General features: G+C 33.9%; 1 protein-coding gene and 1 long non-coding RNA gene across 5 annotated transcripts; one reads left to right on the forward strand and one right to left on the reverse strand.

Annotated features, from left to right (window-relative positions):
• Positions 1 to 272: 272 nt before the first annotated feature.
• Positions 273 to 13295, forward strand: LOC123714931 (protein transport protein Sec24C). Of its 4 annotated transcripts, none has more exons than XM_045669622.1 (19): positions 273 to 358; positions 922 to 2317; positions 2354 to 2489; positions 2604 to 2746; positions 2970 to 3087; positions 3308 to 3393; positions 3736 to 3925; positions 4280 to 4389; positions 4549 to 4662; positions 5524 to 5613; positions 6185 to 6370; positions 6951 to 7098; positions 7410 to 7570; positions 7864 to 8032; positions 8555 to 8767; positions 9347 to 9541; positions 9818 to 9997; positions 10559 to 10752; positions 12067 to 13295. In XM_045669622.1, the coding sequence occupies exons 2-19, from the start codon at positions 938 to 940 to the stop codon at positions 12202 to 12204; spliced, it is 3951 nt and encodes a 1316-aa protein (XP_045525578.1). In that variant the 5' UTR covers positions 273 to 358; positions 922 to 937; the 3' UTR covers positions 12205 to 13295. The 4 variants fall into 4 exon arrangements, with proteins under 4 accessions (XP_045525578.1, XP_045525576.1, XP_045525575.1 ...); XM_045669620.1 differs by adding an exon at positions 11104 to 11237 and having other exon boundaries at positions 922 to 2489; positions 12067 to 12206; XM_045669619.1 differs by having other exon boundaries at positions 922 to 2489.
• A 582-nt stretch (positions 13296 to 13877) lies between these two features.
• Positions 13878 to 18657, reverse strand: LOC123715241. Its single transcript, XR_006754407.1, has 7 exons — positions 18566 to 18657; positions 17255 to 17304; positions 16273 to 16424; positions 15562 to 15706; positions 15204 to 15367; positions 14559 to 14735; positions 13878 to 14038 (listed from the first exon to the last, which is right to left on the reverse strand). It is a non-coding gene; the product is annotated as an uncharacterized LOC123715241 (long non-coding RNA).
• Positions 18658 to 18768: the final 111 nt, after the last annotated feature.

Below are 18768 nucleotides of genomic sequence, written 5' to 3' on the forward strand. Positions count from 1 at the left end.
TTGCACAGATATTTTGTTTTAAAAGATTATAACGTTCCTTTCAACATTTTCAGAGGACTTCTTGTAATTTTATTTCAGTACTCTAATATGAATTCTATATTAAAAAATAAAAAATATTGAAAATCATATACCACGTAATTTAAAAATTGTAATATATTTGTTTACACACAACTACACATCAATAACTACTTAAAAGACGTTCCTTTACAAGCGTTTGCCATGCAATTTCAAAAGTTCCACATAAGCGGTGTGAGTTGTCAAAACTGTCAGTCAGGATACGTGGCCCGAAAATTAGTGGAGTTTCTTGTGTTGTTTATATTTTTAGTGTGTGAATACGATAAAATATAATAAAACTGAAGTAAGTGTAAATACTTTATAAATGTTTCTATTTGACAAATAATATATCTTTTTTTATTGTAATACGTACCAATTATAAATTACATTTTTAAAAGAGGGTCTCCAGCTGTCAACCTTCGTGTAAGAATTTTTTCGCAGATAAAACTTGTTACAATCTTATTTTTATGTAATGTAAACTCAAAATATTATGAAAATTTCATGTGTCGCATTATTTTTGGAATTCTTCCCAAACGAAATCTTCATGGCGATTACCAATCCGATCTGACTGTGATAATTCGTTTATGTTATAAAGTTAGTTATTATTTTTAAAAACTACTAAATTATTTTATTAATAAGATATAGAACTGTCCAAACTCATTATTTTACATTTAAACTGCAATTTGTAGTTATTAATAGGTAATATACAAATAAAAATAGACATCTAGATACACTATAAAGGTTTAAAAATATTTCTGTCATTTTGTAATTTATAAGCATACAATTAAAGATATTCAGGTAGTATAATATTTAATATATAATTATTCTCATGAAATATTAAATAATGTATAATATACATTGTTACAGATAATCATCACACAAAATGATGAATCCACAATATCCACCACCAGGCCAAAATAATAATGCTCCAAATAATCCACTAAACTATCCTCCATCACAAGATTACAATGGCATTCAAAATTCTAATAATTATAATCAAATTCCACCTAATAGTTCCCAAAATGATATATCCAACAAGATGCAAAATATGAATGTAAATGGGCCACAGGGTTTTATACCACCATCCCAACTGCCACCAGGTCAGTTACCTCCAAATTTTCCACCTACATCTAATTTTAACCAAATGCCATCTGGTGTTAAATCAATGCAACCTGGCCGGCCACCAGTCACCAGTATGCCTCAACAATTCCCTCCTTCACTGGCCCAAATTCCTCCATCTTCTACTCCTGGCCCTCAGTTCAATCAACCACCTACATCTATGCACATGCCAAAGCCCATGCAACAACAACCTGGAATGCAGAGCCAAACAGGGATGCCACAGATGCAACAAAATCCTCAAATGCCACTTCAGTATGGACAGAGTCCTCAGAATAGTCAACCAGGTTTGAACCAACCCCAAATGAGACCTGATCAAGGGCAAAACATGCCATCAAATATACAGAATAGAGGTCCTATGCCTAATCAGCATTTTTCACAAGCAAGTTCCATGCCGCCATCAAGTCAGGGTTCAATGAGAGCTGAAACTCAAGGACCTCCTAGCATGCAGAAACCTTTACAACAAACAAGTATACAATCTCATATGCCACAACAGGGATTGCCTATTCAACAAGCTGTGCCCCCACAACCAGGCATGCCTCCTCAACAAGCAGTGCCTGCCCAACCAAGCATGCCTCCTCAACAAAGATTGCCACAGCAGCCAGGCATGCCACCGCAGCCAGCTATGCCACCGCAGCCAGGTATGCCACCACAGCCAGGCATGCCGCCGCAGCCAGGCATGCCACTGCAACCTGGCATGCCACCGCAGCCGGGCGTGCCATCGCAGCCAGGTATGCCACCTCAGTCAGGGATGCCATCTCAGCCAGGCATGCCACCGAAGCAGGGCATGCCACCGCAGCAGGGAATACCGCCCCAGCCAGGCATGCCACCACAGCCAGGAATGCCACCACAGATGGGCATGCATTCTCAACCAGGCATGGCTCCACGATCGGGAATGTCTCAGCAACCAGGCACGGCTGCACAACCTGGAATGCCACCACGGCCAGGAATGCCTCCACAGCCGGGAATGCCTCCACAGCCGGGAATGCCTCCACAGCCGGGAATGCCTCCACAGCTGGGATTGCCTCCACAGCAGGGAATGCCTCCACAGCCAGGAATGCCAACACATGCAGGAATGCCTTCTCAGCCTACCATGCATTCACAACAAGGAATGCCACCACAGCCCGGAATACCTCCACAACCAGGGATGCCCTCTCAACCAGGTGTACCTCCACAACCAGGAATGCCACCACAGTCTGGCATGCCCCCCTCATCACAGTACAATCAGTTCCAATCTATGCCTGGTATGCCTCATATGCCACCACCATTGAATCAGCAGGGACAGTTCACTGCACCACCACAAAACCCTCAATATCCAGGTAATTTTATTATTATACTTTGTGGTATTTGCAATTAGATACTTGATTCTAATATTATTTATTATAGTTATGGGTGTTATTCTAATGCTAATTTTGCAACAACACCTAATTCAGGAATGCCGCCAATGCCTCAACAAAATTATCAGGCAGGTTCAGGATATCCACCACCTTTCCCAGCCCAACAGCCAAGTTATGGACAGCAGCCATACCAGCAACCTCAACAAAGAAGGCTTGATCCTGATCAGATGCCAAGTCCAGTATGTGCTGTTAAAATAATTTTTAATTTGTTTTCAAAAGCAAAAACTTAATTTCTTTTACTTTTAGTGTCATAAATGTATAGTATATAATTTATTAGGATTTAATTTTTTTATAAACATGTTTATAGTTTATAATAACAATTGTATTTAATATCTATATAGATTCTTAATTATATTATTAAGTCATTAGCTTTTTAATAATTAAATATTAATACATCATTAGATCCAAGTGATGTCAGATGACCAAAATAACCGCAGTGGAGTATTTGTAACCAACGATAAAGGCTTAGTGCCTCCACTTGTCACCACTGACTTTATTGTTGATGATAAAGGAAATGCTAGTAAGTTCTATTATTATGTCCTAATATTTTTGATTATCCTACTGAATAAATCTCAAATATTTTTTTGTAATTGTAGCAAATTGCAACATAAGTTAAAAACACTTATAAGTATTTGTTATTACAGGTTATCTATTTTAAATGAGGACAAATTCATCTAAAATATGTTTATTTGATTTTCAATGTATTGCTATTGGAGTAAAGGATTTTTTTCTCTGTGTAGGTCCCAGATTCATAAGAAGTTCCCTGTACAGTGTTCCTGTGACAACTGACCTTCTCAAACAAACATCCATTCCTTTCTGCCTTGTTGTAAGTACTATGTAAGACAATGTAAAGCAGAACTAAGTTGCCTTTTTTACCAATCTTGAAATCTCTAAAGCTTTAGAATAATGTCCATTGTAAATGGTGAATATTTCAGACTAAAAATACTTTTTAATCATTTTATTATGAATCAGATATACATATGTGTAACTATATAGTGTGTTCCTGTTTTCTTTTTTCTTTGAGTTTTCGAGCAAGAAAACAGTTCAAAAACTGAAACCTTATCTCTTAAAGTAATACAGGAAAGATGTTTGTAAATAGTTCTTCAAATAATTTTGCTAACACAAAAGTCTTATGATCTCATTAATTACTATATTTATATGACTTCAGATTGCCCCCATGGCAGAGACAGTGGGTACAGAACAGGAGCCTCCATTAATTGACTTTGCAGCCCTCACAGGGTCACCTAACATGGGCCCAGTGAGATGCAGTCGATGCAAAGCATATATCTGCCCCAATATGAAGTTCATAGATGCAGGCAGGCATTTTAAGTGTGCCTTCTGTAAAGCAACTACTGAGGGTATGTTACACTCAATAATCCTAAAGACAATCATTCAATACAAGTTTTTTATTTCTAATTGATCATTTGTTATGACTCGTGTGTGTAATTGTTTTGTATTAGGTATTATATCAAATTATTAATTTCAAAATATACTTTACAATATGAATTATTTCTTTAGTATCAAAAAGTTTATGTAGGTACCTAAATAATTATTTATATTAACATCAATCCTACCAGTTCCCATCAGTACATTTACATATTTATTTATTTACATTATATTAGGATTTATTTATATATTATTTATTAAATTAATTTAGCTAAAAGAACTAATTGTTTTTGTTAAAAAAATTCATAAATGCAAACATATTTCAGTGCCAATGGAGTATACGCAATACATAAACACAATGCAACAGTACGGAAGACTTCCGGCTGAAATAAGTGTCGGCGCCTACGAAATTGTCGCTACTAAAGAATATTGTAGGGTGAGTAATGTTAAGCAACCATTACCTTATATATATATACACACTATCCAAGCCTGAAAACGTTCTCTTCTATATTGCTGTTGACATTTTCAATTTGTAAGTAAGTCTTATGAATAATTAAATTAATTTTTATTCAAATCTGTTAATAATTTATTTCAGAACAACACCCTGCCTAATCCACCAGCAGTAGTATTTGTAATAGACGTATCGTATAACTCTATGAAGAGTGGTCTTCTGCGCACTATATGTGACAATATTCTGGATATTATTCAGGTAAATAAACAAACCGCCTACACAAGCCGACCGTATTGCTGTTATAATAGATTGGCTTCAATCAAAGTGTGTGCGTGTACTAGTACCCAGTGTACACACGTAAGAAGGAAAACCTTTTTATGACCTTATTTTTCGAAAAATGATCTACTATATGCAACTTTACAGAAATTGGTTAAATAAAGTTATATTAGATAAAGCTTTAACAAAAGGCTTTTATTATCATAGACATGAATACAAATAATACAATTATTTAATTTTACCTTTTTAATACTAAGGTTAATACAGAATTTCATTAATTGTATTAGAATTATTACTATCATTGTTATCTTTATTATAGATTTTTGTTATTAATGGCTTCGAATATCTTAGAATCAACCGTGGTAGGAACGTCCGAAAAATGTGACTGTAATTTTTTTTCCAACGCCGATAAAGAAGTTTCCCTTCGAAATGTGGCTACCTACTAGGTCTTCAGATTCCTTATCTGCTTCGTGATCATTCTTTTTTACATAATAGGTAAGTAGGTGGATCAGGCGTCTGTGTCATCTATCGCCTTTTTTGGGGTCTAAGGCATGACGGGTTTCTTACGTTATTCTACTTTACTGTATGAGCTATTGTTAATTGCAAAGATAATTCCAGTGGTGAACACGTCGTTACAGCACTCTAGATAAACAATAGCACCAGTAAAATATATTTGCAGAAGATATTTATCAAAAATTACTAATCTTAATTTTTTTTTAGTAAAAATATATTTTCTTCCTTATATACTTTTAGCCACGTTTATAAGGCCGTATATTTAAAGTAAGGCCGATTATTCTTTGTGGATTCTAGAAATGATGTGACGTTGAATAATTACTTTTACAGGCAATGCCAAAGGATGATCAAACGGGAAAGTGTATGACTCGAGTAGGATTCATTACATACAGTTCTACCGTACACTTCTACAATATCAAGGTGAGACTGATATTTTACTTACTGAAATAATTGTAGAAACAATAAGTACATATGAAGTTATTCAAAGAGTAACCTAAAGGAAATACATATTTTCATTTTTCATTGATAGGTAATTGTAAAAAAGCTTTTTTATAGAATAGAATAAAAATAGAAGACAACATTGCTATGATAATCTAATAAAATAATGACCTTTTTAGGTCTAGGCCTCAGGTTTTTGCATCAATTTCATGTTCATTTGTTAATCGAATAGGCAAGTAGGTGATCAGCCTTCATGCTTGACGCATGTCGCCGACTTTTTGGGTCTAAGGCAAGCCGGTCTCCTCATGATTTTCTTCACCGTTCGAGCGAATGTTAAATGCGCACGTAGAAAGAAAGTCCATTGGTGCACAGCCGGGGAAAGAACCTACAGAGAGTTGCACGCTGAAGCCACTAGGCCTACACTGCTCTAAGTTAATCTAATTGGGCCCAAAATATAATTGAAAAAATTTTTTATTAGGAAAACGAATATGAAAAATAATTTTAAGACACTGTATGTCTACAACACTTTTTATTATAACTTAAAATATTCTAGGGTTCCCTTGCACAACCACAAATGCTATCAGTAGGTGACATCGGAGACATGTTTGTGCCAATCCTGGAAGGCTTCCTCGTAGAAGCTGAAGAGTCGGGACCAGTTCTGGAGGCATTGCTCCAGCAATTACCCACATTATTTGCCGATAACCAAAATACTGAGATTATTTTGTTGCCAGCTGTTCAGGTAAGATAACTACAGAGGATATTATATATATGTTGAATTTTTCTTTTAACCTACATTTAGGAATAACAAACATACATAAATGCTATTATTACACAATTTGTATAAATTGTATTTTGGGTATATGTTTTTATTCAATGATTTGTTAATATACAATTTTAATATTAATTAGTAGAATGATTATGTACTTGACTTAAACTTGACGCACAGACCATAAGGGCCGTTCAAGTATTACGTAAGCAGTATGGGGGGGGGGGGGGGGGGTGTCTTTGATTTTGTTTTTTTGTGTTTACGTCATCAGTAATTATTTTTTTACACAAATTACCCACACATTGTCGATGCTTGAAAACGAAATGCATTTTCGAGGATTTATGCATAACGTTTATATACTATTATTTTTGAGAGATATTAATTTTGAGAGAGGTTTGCTTACTTTTGCTGACAAGAGGAGGGGGTAAATTGCAGTAAATCTGCTCGAACGGCCCCTACATTATTTTGCTATGACTAAACGTAGATAATATAAAATGTATAGTTAAGAAATTAATTCTCTTTATTGTACAAAAATGTTAATAATACTTTTTAGGCCGGGTTAGAAGCCCTTAAGGCGGCAGACACCTGTGGTCAACTCTTAGTATTCCACACATCGCTTCCAACTTATAATGCTCCCGGAAAACTTATTAACAGAGAAGATAGGAAACTTCTTGGAACAGAAAAGGAGAAGCAAATCTTGAGTGAGTCCTAATTTTATTTGCAAAATTATTTTTTGCTGACGTTTTTTTATATTTATTCTGAAGCAAACGTTATTTGAGTTACTACACAATATATTAGTATATTCATGATTTATTGTATATAATTATTTTTTAATGTTGGTGATTTTACAAAGATCTATTTGAGTGTATATTATATTTTCTATATTTAGTCTATTTATTTCTTCTTATATGGTAAATGTCATTTAAGAATATATAACTTAATTTATAAATGTGAAAGTATGTACCTATTTTACTTTTCTTTAGAGTTTGACGTTTGAATAATTATGTTCAAGGTCCCCAAACAACAGCGTACAACGAGCTAGGTCAAGCGTGCTCCGCTGCGGGCGTGTCCGTCGAACTGTTCGTATTTAACAACTCGTACGTAGATACGGCCACTATCGGACAACTGCCGCGATTGACGGGAGGACAAGTGCATAAATACACTTATTTCACTGTAAGTTTATAATTCCACAATTCCATTCGAGACGGAGCGATAAACCAACAAGACTATATATCTAAGAATTTTACATAAAATATGTCTTAATTTAAACAGGAGGTCTTCTATTTGTTAAAACAAAATTAAAAGAAGTAATTTAAAACTTGTATAGTACAACTTTTTTATCTTTTTTTTAATACTTTAATATATTTGGAAGGAGAGAGAAAGAAAGACTACACATTGCCATAGATAATGATTTCTTGATGTTTCGTCGTGTTCGCTCTTTTGCTTTATAAACTATATATTTCTAGGCTGAGACAGATGGCAGTCGTCTATGCCGTGATGTTCGTCGCGTAGTGACGCGTAACACTGCTCACGATGCCGTGATGCGTGTACGCACGTCCACGGGCGTACGGGCTACTGACTTCTTCGGACATTTCTTTATGTCTAACACCACTGATGTCGAATTGGCTGCTATTGGTATGTTTTAATTATTAATGTGTTTATTATCACAGTTTCAAACAGACTCCTGGGCCAATGGATTAAAGAAGACATTATTGGTCGCGCAATAGGAAAACTACTCAAGCAAGTTTAGACTAAAAATCTACAAGTCAGCAGTTGGAAAATATTCTCTTTACATAATTAAATACTTTTGAATAGTTGATTGCAGTAGTATTTCAACTGTTATATTTTTAGCTGCAAATTTAATTACTTGACAGGAGGTTCGTCTTGGTTAACGCAAATACATTTAAATACAACTTTACTGACGTATATTCACTGACATTTTGAATTTATTACAGTAATCGTGGTCAGCAAGACGCTCAGCACATTAATGCAATAATTTCGCGTTTATATCTGTTAAATAAGTTTTATTTAAAGGACTTAACAAATATCGTGTAAAAAATTATATAACAATATGAACGTTGATTTAAAAAATTAAATCCTTTAATATTTACTATCAGATACAAATCAAAAGACTTATCCAAATATTTGATCCGCCAGACCCTGACAAAGCGATAGGCGTCGAAATAAAACATGACGACAAACTGACGGGCGAAGATGGCGTATACATACAAACTGCGTTGCTGTACACGCATCGATCCGGGCAGAGAAGATTACGTGTGCTAAACTTAGCACTCAATGTGGCCCACCAGCTCGCTGATGTGTATAGATCTGCTGAATTGGATACGATGATCAATTTCCTTACTAAACAAGGTATTTATTTTTACCCCATTTTTTCATAAGTAGTAAATCGTTCGTTCGTATATTTTTATCACAGGAACATAAGAATTTTACAGAAACAAGCGAAAGATTTTTAAAAAATACTGATTGATTACTTCATCTTTAAAACATGTGTGTGGACTTATGTACACGCGTTAGAAGTTACACTTCGTTGGTGTAACAAGATGAAAATCTTAAAAAAAATATATTTTTAATCTTCTTCTATGTTTGTAGAAAAATAATAAAGTTATTTTAAATGTCACAAAAAAATATTTGTACATAAGTAAAGAAATTGACATTTTTTTTATATTAAATGTTGACTATGCTAACTTTAGGGTGTCTTTTTTTTGTGACGGTGTGCACCGTATAAATTTACTCTCATCATTTTTCCCTAATGCGCCAAAAGAAGGATAACTTCAAAAACTAGAACTACGTGTACGTAGTTCATACGTGTACTTAACAAATAATATTTCTATTTATGTAATAAACGATAATTAATAAAAAAAATGTTGTCTAAATGCTGCCAATCTTCCTTAAACACTTTATAAACTTATCGTCGTATTAATGTTTCAGCGGTATGGGCCCTTCGTGACGCCCCACCCCGCGCAGTACGTGAAGGTTTAACAACCCGTTGTGCGCGTTCGTTGGCCGCGTACAGAAGACACTGTGCGTCGCCATCTTCTGCGGCCCAATTAGTCTTACCGGAGTCTATGAAACTACTGCCTTTGTATACCAGCGGTTTATTACGGTCTGACGCTATTTCTGGAGGTATGTATTGCTACGATCTAACCATAAACTTGGTCAATTTTTGTTATAATATATTATGAAAACTTTTTTAATTTTTTTTGTTTTTATTAAATATTTTATTTAAAGTTAAATGAATACAAGAAGGGCCCAATATTTTATTATCTATTCCCAAATAATAGGAAACATAAATTTCTCACCTGTATTTGTATGATAGTTATTTTTATCGAAAAATGAAATAATAAACTATCGTTAAAAATCTTCCAGAATTTTTGCTATAATAAAATAAAAATGTTCCAGGTCCAGACATTACCTGCGATGACCGCTCCTGCGCAATGTACCGTGCGTTGACAGCGGACGTATGTCAGTCCGTAGTATATACGTATCCGCGTCTTCTTCCACTTCATACGCTTCCAAATACGCCGCAGCCACTTAGGGCATCTGTCGATAAGATGAGCGATCAGGGAGTCTATTTGCTTGGTAAGTTTATTTTAAGATAAATTCCTACTACTTCAACCCGGTATAGATTTGATTCCCGATGAAATATTGTTAAGACTTTGAAATAATCACACTGAAGTGAGTCTGAAAATTACTTGTTAAGGAATAAAAGTAAGATTTTTAGTAGTAATTTGTAAAAAAAAATTTTCGTAGAAATTTGAAGTTCTACGAAGTTTGATGGAATATTATTCGTCACATGATAACAAACATAGAACCTCGTGTATAAGTTGGTTTAAGATTTTTTGTCGCTAATGAAATTTGATTTGAAAACGAAGTAAACAAAAACTGAATTAATCGAAATTACTATTGAGTGTTCCGACCTTAAACCTGTGAAAGCTTGGGGCCCACAGGGCTAGGTGTCCTATCCTCGACCCTGTTTCTTCTGCATTTCAATGTTTTTTTTTTATAAAATAAGGGGCAAACGGGCAGGAGGCTCATCTGATGTTAAGTGATACCGCCGCCCATGGACACTCAATGCCAGAGGGCATTGACGCTGCTAAGTGTAAGAACACTGTCGTATAATTTTGAGACAATTTCTTCCAGAAAATGGCGTCCATATGCTGCTCTGGGTTGGATCACAAGCCTCTCCGGAATTTGTAAATGATGTCTTCGGTGCTCCATCTCCTCACCAGCTGAATACCCAGGTCTGCGAGCTTCCAGAACTAGATAATGAGCTGAACAGAGCCGTTAGAGCCTTGCTAGAAGATGCAAGGGATAAGAGGAGAACTGCTATGAGGGTGAGGATTTTTAGATTTTGATAGATTTTTTTATTATTACGATATAGTTTTTATAAAATTTCTTTGCCATTTCACTTAGTAGATATAATCTTTAATGTATAAAACTGTATGCAAAAATTTAACGGTAAAAATATATTTAATATTTAAACTATTTTTAATTCAAAAGAATCAAAGTAATCTTTGCTATTTTTAAACCAAATTTATATCTTTTTTTAATAATTTGTAACCTTTACTAACACATTTAATTCGAATAGCACGAATGTAGTATTGTAACCATATATATTTTGTTACGTGCATGGTATCTCTCTTTCGCACGTGCATGTTTCTTATATCTATCTCTGTCGCACGTAGCTTGAAGTCGTGCACCAGTACGGCAAGAACGAGGCGTTATACCGCAAATTTTTATTTGAAGACACTGGTGTCGATGGTACGCCCTCTTATGTGGAGTTTTTGATGAACACACACAAAATGGTGCAGAAAATTATGTAGGTTGAATTTGGCATCTGAATGTTTTGGGATGTTTTTTTTTCTTTGGTCGCTTACCCGAATTCGGGATTGTGGAAAAAATAACTTTCGAAGATTACGAAAACGGAATATTTGTTGTTTTTAAAATATTTCTTTGCAATTTTTGGTTTGTCGCTGGAAACGTCATAAAATCGACTTTATGAAGTTTGTGACGGGTTGTGTGCGCTTTCATATTTGTCTAGTTTCATGCATGCCGTATGCTCAACACTTTGCGAAGAAAAATTTATTTGGTGGTGGATTTGTCTGATAACTTCTGTGATCTAACCTTAACCCGATCTAATTCCATCTTATATATATTTCAAAAACTAATTTATTCCAACTAACAATAAATATCTAATAATGCAACGGGTTTGACTATGACACCATTGTTTGATTGTGATTGGTCATTGATGGTGGCCTATTGATTATTTTTATATTTAGATATTTATATCTCAGAATACGTATACAAAATGTTTTTTAGTAATAGAAAATATATTTATTCAAATATAAAGAAGATACAGCTCCTTTAACCAGAATATTGCCGTTTCATTTTGCCTATTCTACGGCCTTGATTTGATAACTGGCAGTGATGTTAAGAATTAGTTTAGTTTTTAATTTTTTTATCGAGGTTTATGAGTGAACATTGTGTTATCTATTAATATGACACAAATCACATTGACGTGACAATGACATTTATTAATAGAAATGCTTATTTAATTTGACATAATATAATATCCGCAACCACACAACCAATCACAATCAAGCGAAACGCGCCATAGTATCAGTTATTAATTCCTATTTTTATTTCAGTTAACGGTTATGCGTCAGCACGACAAATTGGAGGCAGTGTTGCGACACTTCTTGGTTGAAGATCGAGGCGTGGATGGGTCTTCCTCATACGTCGACTACCTCTGCCACATACATAAGGAAATCAGAAGTCTTCTATAGCGGTATGAAATATAAATAAACCGTGGACATTTCAAAATGTTTGCAATAAAGTGTTCGGATAAATTCCGAATGTTGACGGTGCGGCATACGTTGGACTGTTAATGAAGTTTCATATTAGCCAAGAATAAATTCCCTACTTTATATATTTCATAACATTTAGTATATTTCTAAAACATGTATTTGGTTTACGTTTACCAAAAATAACACTAATATAAACGCGAATTTGTTAAGTAACTAGATATTGTCAGTGCTTTCGCGTTTCTATAGTTTTATTTTAAATGGACTAGCAATCTGATAATTACATAATTTTACTTAGCGTTGCTCTAAAGATAAAATACGAAGAGGAAGAAAATTAGGCCTTCCGCTATTTGTGCTATATAGATAATATTTCCAAAACTGATCAATTATATGTGTGGTCGTTGTTATGAGAATTGGGGTTTTTATACGTTGATAAGTTTTTATTAGAGGGTCATAAACGTCTAAAACTCATGTTAATTCATATTAAAAAACACCTAGCCCAAAACAAATTTATTGTAAACACGCCAAAAGCCATTCGTCGAGGCAATTTTTTTATTAAAAAAGTAGTCTAAATTTTTATTAATTTTTTAAGCGTGTTCATAACATACAATTAATTAATAATTTCGTGTAATTTTTTTTTAAAAAGAAAAGATAAAAACTGTTCTCTGTTTAAAAGCCTTAATTGTAATGTATTAAGGTTTCTATTTTTGTTAATGTAAATAATTTAATATGATTAGAGCCATTTATATATTAATTATATTACGCAATTATATTTTCATCGGGTTTAAACTCGTCTCTAAATTTATTTAGATTCAAAATTGCAATATCGAGAACCATGTGAAATTAGTCATCAGTTGACAAATGTTAAAATCATAATTTTATTAATATATTAAATCTGATTTACTTTATAGAGTATAACGTTCTAGGTAAAATAATTCGTTAAAATAGGTCATATTTTGTTTGGTATTGATATTGTATTCCAATCTACAGTAGACATTATTTCTTTAGGTTAATTCAATTATTATAGGAGTAAGGTTCGATTGTGTAAATAAAGTATATTGGAACTATGTTAATATTTGTTTTATTAAAACAATTTGACTTTTCAGCTAACGTTTGGGACACTGTTATATTTGTAAATTATATGTTGATTTAATATATGAACGTTTTACTTTTCTCTAACAATACTTCTGTTTCATTAACAAAGTTTTGAGACAAGCAAAAGCATCCTTGTGCCTATCCGCTACAATTATAGTTGGAACGGATTTGACAATAAATAGTATTAGATAGTTTAATAAATAATCATCTTAATTACAATTCTCTTTTGTACTTGTAATAATAATAATTGTATGTATTATGCATATTATAATTAACAGAGAAAATAAAATGACAGAGTGACAGCACACTTGTTTTTATTGACTGCGTCGTCCAAAAAAAGTAAATTAAATTATGGCTGGCATAGCTTAAATAGACTCATCCTCTCCATCTGGCTGGGCATTTGCGGTTGGTTGGAGGGGTGGTAGACATGGTGGCTTGGCTTGGCAGAATGTGACTGGCGACGTCACTTCCGTTACAATATATTTATAGATTGTGCCGTTTAAATATCTCGTTTGATAATAAATTTTAAATAAGTTTTCAATAGAAATAAAACACATATGCATTATAGAACGGCATTTGGTATATTTATAACTAATAACATTTATAAAATAGTACAATAACGTAAAACAGATAAAATATTATGTTAGGTGAGGATGAGTTAATCCTACTGGACAATTTTTATTTACTCTTGTACCGGTGATAAAATTATAGTTTTGTTTCCCTGAAAAAAAAATTGATCATGTAAAATTACAAGGCAAAGTAATTAAATGTATACAATCTTATTATTAATCGTATGTAATTACAATGTAATCATTTATTGTATGAATTGGATAGTTTTCAAAATTTTAAAAAGAGTTAACATATAGCTAACTATCTTTTGTCACAATAATTGCTAAGCTTGTTCGAGACAGTCGTAGTTCGAACCACGTAACGCGATGTATTATTCATCGGAACTTTTCTAGGTTCTTGGTGTAGAGGAGGAGAATGAGTGGCACCATCGTATCGTAAAAAAATTAGAAAAGTTAGATGATGACAATTTTTGACTAAAACCTGGACTTAAAAAAAATCCCGGTTGCAAAATATACTTTCTTCGGGATGACACGCATTACCGGACGTCTGCTTGGCAAGCTTCGTCTCAAAAGTCTAGTGCTTTTAGGTTTAAAATACAAATTATTCAAAACACTCAGGCGAAAAATAAATATTTATTACATATAAATATTATAGAGAATGTTTGAATTTACCTGTTTTGGATATAAAACTTCTATAATAGGCCCCTTATACTTGCAAGGAATGCAATATTTGGGACACGGCGATTTTGCATTCTTGCGTTTACAGCAAAGCACCAGTGTCCACGTTATAAGGACTAGAAATATTAGCAATAACTTCTTCGGCGACATGTTTTGCTATTTCACCAGTCACTGTTACGAACGCAAACGGAAATTTAAGAGAGGCTTGTTGTGAGAAATGTGTTAATTATATTAGAATAAATGGTCAGTTAAAATTTCACGTAAATTCATATGAGAAACCAACTATTATTTGCACTCTTTAGTAGCCGTTTATCCTCAATTGAAAGTATCTAATCTTATACTACTACACGTATATATTTGAAGATCGTAAAAGAGGCCCTAAGCCTTTCACTGTGCCCAGGAACCACTTATACCATAAAGCCAGACTGATATAACTTAACTTATTAATTATTATTCGTATGATCCAATATGAAACAAACATTGTTTTGTTGGAAGTTTTTTGGCTATTATTATTTACAATTAGAAGTTACTTATAATAAAGAAATCTATAGCGAAATAAGAAGTTATAGAACTTCAGACCGCACTATGTAGGAGTTAGGACGCTCAGTTCATTACTATTATTTATATAAGGTACATTACCTTCGAAGTACCCCTGGCCTTTGGACCACCAAACTGATTACAAGGTCTGCAGTCACTCTGGCAGCAATGCTTTCTATCTCTGTTGCATGCTTCTCCCGCGTTCATAACACAGAGAGCGATATGAATTAAGACCAGAACAAATTCACTAACGTACGGCATGTTTGCTGAAATTAAATTGAAATTTAAAATCTCATTTCTTTAGGTAACACAGCATTTACACTAGTTATTCCAGAATATTTTATACTTAGGCAGCGTAAACAGATCAAATAAATTAAAGAAACAAGGCTCGACTACAGATTTAAATTCTATTTAATGTGTTCATACAGTCTGCCTAATTTCTAAAGTCTATCTGACTCACCTATATTCACTTTCGGCACTTAGCATTTGTGTCCGAACAGTCGTTGTAGCGAACTCTGGTACACGCGAAGCAGGACTCCAGGTAGGAAAGTAAGAGAGTCACTAGTAGAACCACCACTTCTTGATATAATTCTGTTTCCATTCCCCTAGCATAAACGTATTTATGAAGTACATAAATATTTTTTTTACTGTGGTAACACTGGACCAGTGTTTGCTTTTAGGTATTACCGGTTTAAGAATGCAGGCCTAAACCCTAATCGTGGGTTTAATCCCCGATTCTTATCAATGGTGTTTTCTGTGTGCGCTAATTACGCACATTAATAACGAAAAATTATAGAAAATATCGCGAGGAATGCGACATGCCTCGTATCACTTCAACGTCCGTCGTTAAATAACTGGTTTTTTAAGGCACTTGTGGCGCACCACTAATATTAGGAACCAGCTGCTCCTTGAAGTATTTTCCAACCAACTCGACTTACAGTCCTTCAAAGATGTACCAAGTTAGGCAACGCATTTGCCTTCCCTTCTGCCAGCGGAAGTGTCCATGGGCGGTATAACGGGCTAGAACCGTTTGCACCCTGCTTAATAAAAAAGACGCATGAGGCCAAGACCCAGAGGAGGAATAGGGAGTTTATATAAAGTTACATTTTGGTCATACTAAATATAAAAAGGTAGGTTGGTTCGGGTCAGCTATTTAAAATCAAAAGTTTACCGCTTTCACCGTTTGCACGGGGGATTTTCAGGGGTACAAGTCACTCTTTTTCTTCCGCTGCACGCGACAACCAAACGCAGTAACGTGATAACCAGGACTGCTACTCGTCTCCAGAGTACCATTTTAAAGCCATTATTTATGCGGCCACAACTCTAAATTAAAAAAGTTGTGTATGGGTAGGATATGTTCATTGTTTTCTCCGACTTAAAGGGAGGACTCTCGACCAGTCTAGGAGGCTGCTTCAATGGCTAAGCACAAGATGTTCGCCATAATTCAGAGTATACCATAGTACTGATTTTTTCCTAAGACTCATCTTTATTTTAACTTATCGCGCAATAATAATAATAGCAAGAATGTTAAACGAAATAGAAAACAGTGCGTTTTTTATACAAGTGGACTAACTGATATAATATCACACCCCGTGTCGTGTCATATATTCACAGGACAAGCTACAATCACAAACAAAAACCGTTTTGTCTCCATTAAACATTCTCACCCAACCTAAGTGTTTCACAACGATGTCGGCCCAATACAGTGTATCTGTACTGTATTAAGGACACTTATTTACCAAGGTCGCATTGCTCGGTAAATTGTTACAAAAAGTTTTTGGCTTTTCTGTTTTGTGTTTTCACGACATATTGCATTATGTTTAGTTATATTTTTGTATTAGTAATAAGCTTTCTATTGCATTAAGATACTGTAAGGATAGAAAATGCGCAAATTGTATGGCTTATTAAAGTGGCTTATTTTACTTTTTACTGATAATTTTGAAAGTTCATTCCCAGTGCAAGTTTTGTAGGTAACGATGGGTGATATGTATTTTAAAAGGATAAAACGATCATTACTTTAACATTATATATGCCTCGTTTGTCTCTCCATACATCACAATAATGAAAGACTACGTTTTGACTGCTTGACAAAGTACATAAACCAACTATTTAGAACGTACAGTACCTTAGTAGAATTAGGAAAACTACGATACCTTGATTTAATATTCACCGGTATTTCACTACATTGGAAATGCCGCTTCACCTGCAAAGAGAAATGATTTGAGTCTTTCCACCAAAATCTGCAACCAAAAATCTATTAGTAAGCAAATACAAGTACATAATAACTAACATACAGGTGGAACTTGACCCAAATCATATCTCCTCTTTAATCAATAAAACGTCTATATATTTCAAGTTTATATTGGTATAATTTTTGTTACATATGTGGTTTATTTTCTATCAAATGTATTATTTATAAATTACAACTTATAAATAGTGGTAAGATTTTCAATGTAAAGATTTTAACGCATGTTTAGGGCCTTTTAAAAAGTTCATTATTATTTTCTTTTTCACAGCTAAGCAGGTTACGGAATTATACATCTGTCACATTTTTTACGCGGGTGTTAATCTTTGAAAGGTCCACGCCGGCATGGCGCACGACCAGTACAAGGAATCTTCTTCTTACAGGCACTCCCGGTAGCGATTATAGAGAATATAACCAGTAGTAAAGTGTAAAAGAATACCCAGTTTAGTTTAGCCATTATAAATCTGAAAAAAAAATGTAAATATATTATTTTATTTGGATTTAGAAAAGTTTCATAATCAATATTATTCCTAAGACATGAAATTTAATGTTAAATAACATGTATGTTTGAGTATTGAATTTGTCTCAACAACACAGGTATTGTTAGGGCCGGGTGGTAACAGAAATACCCGTCAATAAACATTGTATCTACTCGTCATGTATTTTTTAATCACGGTTCATCAATTAATTCATCGGTGTGAGTTTCCGTACTATGGGTAGTTAAAGGATTATAAGAAAAATATTAAAAGTAACTTACAATTACTTTCCACAGGGCGCTGGTTTTCTGCAGGCAATGTAGACTTTTCGTGTGCAACTATGTATTCCAGTGATAAAAGTGATGAACGCGGTGAAGAGCAAAAAAGCGTTACGCAGATAATCCATTATCCTATCCCGACAACATCATCCTCCCCTTACCTGCAACCCTTTGTCTTATTCCCTAAGGATTTAACTATTTTTTGTACTAAAGTTTTTTTAGACTTTAGTTAGCGATGGCTCTGAGCTCTGCATGTTAAAACTTTCCAAAGGAAGTTTGAAGTAACCTTTTTTTGAAATAAAAACACCAGTTATATCGGTTATAGGTAAAGAGTATTCATATCCTTCTTTCACACATGCAAACTTATTGATTTGGGTCAATTTTCACACTACGTTTCGTAACACAATACAAAAATATTATATTAAAATTAAATTATATTAACAAACGTAAAAATAAAGTACTTACTGTTTTTTGTAATTTTTTTATTTAACGGACTAAAATTTGGATAACATTTGACTTATGTCAATAGAAAAGTGTTTTGTTTCGTTATATTTTTTTAAATCTTCTCTTCTGTGAAGGCCATAATTACCTCTTTAGATTTGTAAACATATTATATAGACCCTATAAGTTTTACTACATTGTTTGAGCTATATAGAATAACGGAGTAA

Source organism: Pieris brassicae, chromosome 10 (assembly GCF_905147105.1).
Source record: "Pieris brassicae chromosome 10, ilPieBrab1.1, whole genome shotgun sequence".
NCBI lineage: Eukaryota > Metazoa > Arthropoda > Insecta > Lepidoptera > Pieridae > Pieris > Pieris brassicae.

What these genes read in the sequence shown, in the direction of transcription:
- LOC123714931 (XM_045669619.1), top strand. Translation starts at nt 938, where the DNA reads ATGATGAATCCACAATATCCACCACCAGGCCAAAATAATAATGCTCCA. An exon ending in ACAAAACCCTCAATATCCAG is followed by an intron (nt 2,490 to 2,603) that starts GTAATTTTATTA and finishes CACCTAATTCAG; the next exon opens with GAATGCCGCCAATGCCTCAA. An exon ending in ATATTCTGGATATTATTCAG is followed by an intron (nt 4,663 to 5,523) that starts GTAAATAAACAA and finishes TTACTTTTACAG; the next exon opens with GCAATGCCAAAGGATGATCA.